Source organism: Ooceraea biroi, chromosome 9 (genome assembly GCF_003672135.1).
Source record: "Ooceraea biroi isolate clonal line C1 chromosome 9, Obir_v5.4, whole genome shotgun sequence".
Classification (NCBI taxonomy): Eukaryota; Metazoa; Arthropoda; class Insecta; order Hymenoptera; family Formicidae; genus Ooceraea; species Ooceraea biroi.
The window spans coordinates 14,901,925-14,911,737 of NC_039514.1; the positions used below are offsets into that span (position 1 = coordinate 14,901,925).

The following is a 9,813-nucleotide window of genomic DNA, read 5'->3' on the forward strand; positions in this document are numbered from 1 at the left end:
ATACATAGATAAAAGTCTGACATTCAGTCTATGTAGCAACTAATAAGAGTGTATAACTTTGCCACATGTATCTCAGGTATGTATATCTCAGGTTCTCGTTCGATTTCTACCCCATAATCAGTAATTTCATTATTTATTTTGCAATATGTCGCGCAATATAATATCATCATGAATTAAATATGTAAAGCATAGATGTAGCCCTTGTGTAAAGATTTCCAGTTGCATGTCCCTCGAAAGCGGAGCGGAGAAAAGAAAAGGGGAGCAGTTAAAAATTTACCAGTCACTTATAACGCACTTCTGCCTAATGTTACAATGTATAAATTGTATACTCCTCTTACTAGAGAGACATTTAATTTATTATTATGTCGCGAAATGCCATGTTGCATAAAATCTTTCTCCCAAAAATTGATTTCTGTTGCTACTTCACAAAGGATTCCAAAATGATGTACGTAACATATAAAGTATTTTAGAAGTCATATTAGTAACAAAATAATATTCATGAATATTATTATATTATATCTATAATTATACATATAAGAATGGAAGTGTATACAATACAAAGGGATTACAATATGAAGAAATATTTTTGCAAAATATCAAGTTATAATAACATCCATTTATTATTCGAAAATATAAGTAGAGAAATTAAAGTATAACGCATAATTAAATATGTAAAAATATAAGTACAAGAAACAATTTTTATTTATCCAATAAAATTATAATAATATATGAATTCTTATGAGCCTTGATTGTAACGTGACTTAATTATTTGTGTCCGTGATACGTTATTCTTTTATAGTTATACTTGTTGCAATATGTTGTAAGCTGAATAAGATGTTTTAAGTAACTGTAACAAATATTAAAAATGCATATTAACAACTGTAATTATAACATATTCAAATAAATCAGTAATTGACTTCCATAAATAATAATTTATTATATGTTACGAAAACAATTTTCGGTAATTATTTCCATTAGAGGACACCGATGACCCGATGACGGCGAGGTGTCCCCTAATGTATAATTATTCAATAATTATCCAATAATTATCCAATTTTTGCTGATAGATTTACTGTTTAAGAAAGAATGTTTTCACTTCCATTTAAAGAAGTTTATACAGATTACTTTAAAATATAAACGTAAATAAAATCTCACCGAATGCAATTATAAATTGTCTAATAATAAATATTTTATACTAACACCTACGAAAGAATCAAGATTCATAAATATAATGTACGAGCTAGTGAATTCAATAGGCACTGTACTACGTCTCATAATCAACAGTAAAGTTTTCTTCACCCTCGAATCTAACGTAGACCATTCCATCTCAAAAATATTATTACTGAGTTGTCGACTCTAATAATAATTACATAATAATATTAAATTACGTAAAAGGAATGTGCATAAATTAATTGCATCAGCCTTGTAAGCAAAATACGTACATATAAGTAATTTATTTTTAGATTAGCATAATAAGCTTATTTATGTGCATAAGAGCATACCTTCAATTTTACCTCATTTCCATACCAGCAATAAAAAAAGATTTGCGTCAGCATACTGCTCATGTACAATGCCAACTGAATATATTTTGCGCTCGATGTGGTTGTCTTAGTTATTTGAAACAGATTGAAGCATACCACTAATGTACTGACTACAAACTGTATGCTGAGGATAAATCTAAACTTTTCATTTATCAAAACGGCAAATCTGCAATTAATATCGATTAATTATCTTGACAACTCAATGCATAAACTAAAATTATCCTGATGATTTTATATTAACGAGGCAGTATTAATTTTTCTATTAAAAATTATATTACAGGATTATTGTATACACCAACTTGAGGATACGGTTGTGTTGCAAGATACACTCGCGAAGAATATCGGGCTCATGTGTTATCCTTCTCAATCGAGATTCCAATATTTCGATCTGGCCATAAATGTGCACCAACAGTCCAAAAATCAAACCATCGCAAGCGAGATGAAGAATAGAACCCATTATGAAGCCTATCAATTGATGAATATATGTAATGTAAAACAGGATTGGTAGTGAATAATCATATGGTAACCACGCTCTGAATGTCAATATTCGCTTGTTGAAGTTCGTGAATAGTGACGTTATCGCAACACTTATGCAGGTTGTCTCAACGAGAATTGCGTAATGTATTGTGTTTGTCCTGTAAAATAACTGTAGACATTGTCGCGTTTCATTTATCACTTATTATTCCATTTAGTATATTGCTTAACTTCACACAATTGCATTTTTTAAATAAATTTAAATAAATTTAAATAATGGCAGGAGAAAATTAGAATAAGGAGAATGTTTAAATGATGACTTTTCACGTTAAAATGCATATTTTTTTACGTAACTTAATAGCTAATATTGAATAATCTTGATAACAATTTACTACTATAAACATTTATTATTTTTATGCTACTTACTGTATGCTCTTATCAAATCTATGATAAATTTCCACTTCGTTTAGTCTGAATGGTTTGCATGGTTTTTCCATCAGAATGTTGATTAACATTGCAATATTGTTGCGATTTATTAACAAACTAAACATTTTACAGGAAGAAACAATCATCGCGAGTAGTGTGTAGAAATTATCAGAGAAATCGTCCGAATTATCCACGATGAGTATAATGTCCAATAATTGTGATAAAGTAAATGAGTTAACTAACACAAATATAAAAACTGTATACATATGGTATAATATACGTTTATATAACGATGTCCAGGAATTCGGCCGCCAGCAACCGCAAATGGTTAGAATTATAAATGTTTTTTCTAATATATGCATGTCTTGATTCAATGTTTTTCAATTTTATCTTGTTTGCACACGCAATAAAAATTCAACAATTATGAAAATTTATGTACACTATTTATGTGTACTTTTTAACATGTCACGTTTATCTTCAAGATTTTCTTTAAAAAATGCAACTAAGTTTATCATCAATGTTATCAATTGATAAGAACTTTAAGTGACGTTATAATAAAATTGCACGGATAATAGTTTCATATGCGATAAACTCTCGCGAGCGATCGTAAAGTATCTATAGTCTCGTGGATTTCTAATGAAGACAGTCCTCCCTAACTTTCCCCTTCGCATGGGACAACTCTTATTTTATTCAGATTGTACAAGTACATGTGTGTGTGTGTGTGTGTGTGTGTTTCCTGATATAATAATATTTTCATGTGGTAGAATCGTCTATACATAAATCGAATGTTGTGATATTATGGCATAATAATACTGCACGGGAATTATTTCTCGGTAAAATTATATGTTAAAAAGCGGAAATACAAAAAAATAATAACTCTCGAATAGTGAATACTCGAGTTCTCCATTTATCTACTATAAAATATTAAAAACTGTCGATAAATTATACTTCAACTGGAAATAATATTTACTTCATTCATTCGTCAACTTTTTACCTTAAATTCTAAGTACAGTTTTCATTCTTGCATCAAGTTTTGCAAGTACAATTTCTAATTTTCTATGTCATCTAATATTTGTATATGTGCAATAATATCCAAATGATATAAATATTATAAATAAAGTAACGCACACACACAATGTAAGTGTCAACGAACGTATTGTAGTCATAATGAGAAATCTAAATTTCCGCATGACACACGCAATTATTTTTTTAAATGTTTTAATAACTTATTTTTATACATTTTTCAATAAAGTGGTTATTAAATAATTGTGATATAAAAATCATATACCATGTGAAAAATAATTTTATTTATTTATTTAGTACTTATGTCCGTATGCTTGTGACAGATTCATACTGTATGTGTATGTGAGTTGATGGTAAAATATTGCCAAAATAATTTTTCTTCTACTTCATCATAGAATGTCTATAATCTTGCGATCTTCCCATGATAGTGCAGCTTTGCACAACTTCCCCCTTCATATGCTATGATTTTTATTATTCATATTGTGAATAAGTCCTAAGAATAATAATAGTTTTATGTACCTTTACTGATACAATAGGATCATTAAATGCGGGTTCAATACTACGATATCATAATATAATAATACTTTGTGAAATTAGATATTACAACTTAGATCTATAGAATGAAAAACAGAAATCTTCAATAATGTAATAACCTATACGGCAAAAGATATTTAATTTATCGTTATATCCTGTCTCATCGCAGATGTGGTAGCAACTTTTTTATCATTGTGTTGATTTCTACCATGCAGTTTGTTGAACATTATAATGTCACGTCATAATTAATCACAATGTATGTATATTCACAAAAAATAATAGAAAAATGTAAATCTAAGATTTAAATTTAAAGAAATTGTTGAATAATATACATACATGAAAAAGTCAAAAAAGACGTAAAATTCATGCGCTGCAGATTATTTGGATTTATTGTATTTTCCTATAAAAAAGGTTTCTTTTAATGTGTCATTTTATATTATCAGTTTTCTTCACAAATGACACTTTAATTAGTTATTTTGCATGTCAGAGCGATTTATGTACATGCATTACTCCTACAATTTTTTACAAATGTTAATTATTTTTAAAATTAGATCATATTCAATGTTACGGTAAATTAATAAAAGTGGGAAAGTTTTATCATTTAATATTAAATTTAAAGTAATAGCATTTAATCATTCTTCTTTTATTCACAATAATATTGCGAGACTATTTTTGTTTTGCGTTTTTCTGTAGATCCTGAACAATCAAATAAAACAATCTACTTCAAATCTTAGCTTTATGTATATTCTTCATATAATATTCTCAAACATGTCAGCATATTCTTTGCAAAACATTTATATAATATGAAAAATATAGATAACAACATGGTTTTTCTATTAATCTTTGTTATTCGTATCTTGCATTTGTTGAAGTATATTATAAGTGGAATATGATGTCTTGAGTAGCTGCAAAATCGTCTTGTTTTAATATCTTCAGAATTTAACCAATTTAAATTCATATTTCAAAAATAAATTATTAACTGCTTTTAATAATATAATAATATAATAATAATATAATCGTATAATAAAATATCAATATATAATATTACACAAATAAATACTAACACCCACAAACGAATCCAAATTCATAGGTATAACATAAGCACTGCTAAATTCGATGGGTATTGCACTGCGCCTTGTAATTATTAATAAATTTTTCTGTACATTTTTCCTCAACGTAAACCATTCAATTTCAAAGAGATTGTTTGCTAATTGTAGACTCTAAGTTTGGAAATGCGAGATCTTTATTTATTATACACAATCTCAATTAAAACAAAACGAAAAGAAGATAATTAAAAACAAATCAGCACCAATATCACATATGTATTATTTGGCATATTGATAAGTGCATTCGAAAAAATTTTATGTTCTAATATAAAAATCTTTTTTATACTTTATTTAACGTAATGCAGAAGAATAATTTTCCTAAATATTTTTAGCTATGTAAACTAAATATATGTAAAAATATTTAAACGAGACGAAAATTATTATTTTACTTCCTTTAGATACTACCTTCAATTTGACTTCATTTCCATACCAGCAATATAAAAAGATTTGTGTCAGCATGCATGACATATATAATCCTATCTCGACGAACTTCCCACTTGTCTTGGTCAGTTGATATAAAGTGAAGCATACCACCAATGTACTTACTAGGAACTGAAAGGTGATAGTGAATCTGAACTTTTTATTCAGCATAAAAGCAAACCTAAAAATAAATTGAATTTTTAAGTTATTTAATCAATCACAGAAATTTTAACAAATTGGTTGTATATTGTATGTAAATAATTGCAATTTAATACATAGAATTCATATATAGGGTGAGGCACCTAAAAAAGGCCGCCTGAATATCTCGGCTGTTATTGGTGATAGAAAAAAATGTGTCAGACCAAACTTGTATAGTTTCGAGGGACACATAATTTGTTCTAAATAGTTTTTTATTAGGAGGACGCGTAAAGGTCATATGAAGGTCAACTTCGTTTTTTTAAATGCTATGATATGTTTTTTTACGTACTATCTAGTAGAGCGTTTGAAGATGCGCACATTGATCTACGAGTCAAAATCATTCAAGGTCACTGAAGGCTAAAATTTCTAAGTGCTAGAACTTTTTCATTTCTGAGTTTACGGTATTTTCAATAGCAGAGAACTCTAGGCAATATAAAAAATATAGATATCATCAACTCAGAACTTCTCGGAAAAGAAAAAATTTTTAATGGCTAAAACTTTCATTTCTGAATTTACGGTATTTTCAATAGCAGAGAACTCTAGGCAATATAAAGTAAATTATTTTCCCTTGCAGTTGGCCTTCAGTGACCTTGAATGATTTTGACCCGTAGATCAATGTGCGCATCTTCAAACGCTCTACTAGATGATACGTAAAAAAAAACATATCATACCATTTAAGAAAACGAAGTTGACCTTCATATGACCTCTACGCGTCCACCTAATAAAAAACTATTTAGAGCAAATTATGTGTCCCTCGAAGCCATGCAAGTTTGGTCTGATACATTTTTTTCTATCACCAATAACAGTCGAGATATTCAAGACGTACAAATATATTAAATACGAATATCACATTATTTCTACAAAGCTATTTTTGCAATTTGTTTGTATTGTAAAAGATTTAAATAAAAACTATGATATAATCATACAGAGATTGTAGGAAAAGTAATTTTATCAACTAATGTATAACATTAATAGCTTATAACAACGAACTTAAATATAAGATTATGCTGAATGACACAATCGCGAATTCTTTCTGGACTGCATACAATTTTTTTCAAACGATAACTCAGTATCTCCATTTGGCAGCAGATGTGCAACAATAATCCACAGATAAGCCCGTCGCAAGCAACGTGTAGGACAGACCCAACCGTTAAGCTTATTAGTTGATGAAAATATGTAAAATGATAAAGCATTGTTGAGGAGTAATTAAATGGTAACCATGCTCTAAACGTTAACTGCGTTTTTCTGTAATCCGTGAGCAATGATGCCACAGCCGTAGATGCGCATGTCAATTCAACCAGAATCATATAGTGTAGCGTGTTTGTTCTGCAAAATAGCTGTCGGCAGTTTTGCATTTCACTTACTATTTAATATTACTTTTCCAACTTTAACATTCAATATTCACCATTAATTGCTAATTTCCCTCAACAATTTTGATTAAAAAAGAAGAATTTTTCATAAGCAATTTCAAAATAAGATAGCTGGTTTTAGTTATAAAGCTAAATAGTTTTTACTATTTATAACATTAATTATCCGCAAAAAGTTTTATCAAATTTATATGTTAGGTACCGAACTTAAAATATATGTGTTTTAATATATACACACGTATGTTATATAAATATGAATACACTAAACTAGCTAAAACTTACGATAAAGTTCGAAATACTTACTCATTCACTCGCAATTACTTACTCGATGAGTTTGTCGAATTTCTGTCGTATTTCTATTTCTTCCTGTTCGAGCGGCTTGCAAGGTCCCTTCATAAGAATGTCCGTTAACATCGCGATATTACCACGATTTATTAATAAACTGAACATCTTAAAACAGGAAACGATCATAGCAAGCATCATGTAAAAATTATCTGTGAAATCGTCTGCGTTATCCACGGTCAAAATTATATCCAAGAATTGTGACAATGTAAACGTATTTATCAACATAAGTATAAAGATGGTGTATACGTGATACATTAAACGTCTATGTGGAGACCGCCAAGAATTCGGTATCCAGCAACCGCAGCTCATTAAAATTTTGAATGTAAATCCCAAAATGCGCATTTTCCTTTGGGCTTTTTGTGTATTTTTCATGTATCAAAAATATACTAATATATATATATATATATACGTCGGATATATAACAGTCCTTCTTTATTGTTATATAGTTATTTATTAATTAATTAAATCAAACTGGTAAATGAATTATCAAGTCATCAAGTCAACTAACAATTGAAAACAATTTTTATAGTCTAGAATTTGAAGACAATTGTAACAATGATGAAATTGTTTCACAAAGATATACGCAACAAAAACTTGAGAAAAACTGACGATCATCAAATGTCTATAGCCTGCGATGTTAGGACAGTATTCTGATGTACGCTTTGCTTCACTTCCCCCTTCACATGCGACGACTTTTATTATTCAGACTACGAATGTCTCGCATAATAATATTGTCATGCATCAATCATGCAGTCTAGTTGATGTAATGATTCTATATTACAATGTCGCGACATAAGAATGTTTTATGAGAAAAGTATCTTCTGAAATTAGACGGTAGAAAACTAAATTAAAGAAAAGGGAATCTTGAAAAATTTTCTATAATGCAACATCCTATACCAAATATCAGAAAATATAAGACTTAAAGTCTTGTCACATCTAGTTGCAAGCAGTAGCTAAGTTTATTTTCTTGTGTTGATGTCTGCCTTTTTCCACTCGAGGATTTTAACATTCGGTTATTATAAATATGAATGTAAGCGTAAGTAGAGCTAAAATAATAAGATGCAAATAATAACATAATTCTCCTAGTTTCTTTTTCATGTAACTAACACAATGTATGATTAATTACAATGTCGATTCACGGATCAGGTGCACAAGTTTCGTGATATCCGCTACCACAGATAAGCAAAAAGGTCCTCACATAATTTTAATTATGCGGCGCCTCGTTCGGAGAGTTGAATGTAAAATCTAAAAATGCAACGGCTTATTAAAACTAATACATTATTAAAACAAGCATAAGAGACAGTAAACATTAATTAAATTAAAATTAGATAGATTTCGTTTGTGTTTAGTAATAATAAAAATATCTTTATTAGTATGCATACTGCTACTGCTTCTTTTTAGAGGTATCAGAATTCTTTATTATATATTATTATAATTTCGTAAATGACTTTTGACTTAAAAAATCTACCACATAAACATCTCGTAACAATTCGTCAAAACAATAAGTCCCAGGGAGTCAAGTTACCAACGTCAGTATTACATGTTGTTTCTTATCGATTCATGATATAAAAGGATTACCAACAATTATCAAAATAAAGAAAATGTACAACATTATTAAAATCAAATATAAAATTAAATAAAACTTAATTATTTATACTAATAAATATAATGTATATTTTATAATATATTAATTGCATATGTAGGATCATCTTGCGGCCTGAAGAGGGCATCGGATGAGCCACAAATAGGATTATCCTCCAGTGTAGACTGGACAAAAGCTATAGTATGTTTGCCATTTAGAATTTTATCTACAGCCGGAAATATTCAATAATACATTATCGGCAAATTTGCCGACCGGCGATAACTGTTTCATCGATAATGTAGATTCCTACTATATTTAAAAGTTACAAAATAGAAAAAATATAAAAATATTGCAAGAATTCGAATATCGAAAATTATTATGCATATTAGTATTATATAAAATACTTAATGAACTTATTCTATTTTGTTTATATGTTATATATGTTAGAAACTTTTTATTGTAAATCTGTAATCATTAAATAATAAATCATTAATAATAAAAATCTAGAAGTAATTAGACAAGAATATGTATTTTATAATTCAACACATTTATTGCATATTTATTGCATATTTCAATTATAATTATTTAAGGTTTATCATCACTTGTTAACTATAATATATAAAATCGATGATACATCTCGGTTGGTATTCGTGAAACTTGCCAACAGATGACTCACTATTCGTCAAATATCCAAGCTTACATATTCTATTTTTTCCTTATTCTTTTATTCTACGTATCTTAGTGCAATTAACAATTTATTTATAAATATATATATGGAATATTATATATTTAATAAA

The 9,813-nt window shown here is 28.4% G+C and overlaps 1 protein-coding gene and 1 long non-coding RNA gene across 2 annotated transcripts; one reads left to right on the forward strand and one right to left on the reverse strand.

Annotated features, from left to right (window-relative positions):
- Window positions 1-680: 680 nt before the first annotated feature.
- LOC105276046 lies at window positions 681-8,462 on the reverse strand. The gene is made up of 10 exons (XM_026972659.1): window positions 7,415-8,462; window positions 6,713-7,048; window positions 5,510-5,705; window positions 5,063-5,218; window positions 4,841-4,903; window positions 2,442-2,821; window positions 1,820-2,176; window positions 1,503-1,707; window positions 1,201-1,356; window positions 681-847 (listed from the first exon to the last, which is right to left on the reverse strand). Exons 1-10 carry the CDS (start codon window positions 7,804-7,806, stop codon window positions 800-802), a joined length of 2,289 nt encoding a protein of 762 aa, XP_026828460.1. The 5' UTR covers window positions 7,807-8,462; the 3' UTR covers window positions 681-799.
- Window positions 8,463-8,470: 8 nt separating this feature from the next.
- Window positions 8,471-9,355, forward strand: LOC113562633. The gene is made up of 2 exons (XR_003407026.1): window positions 8,471-8,963; window positions 9,138-9,355. It is a non-coding gene; the product is annotated as an uncharacterized LOC113562633 (long non-coding RNA).
- Window positions 9,356-9,813: the final 458 nt, after the last annotated feature.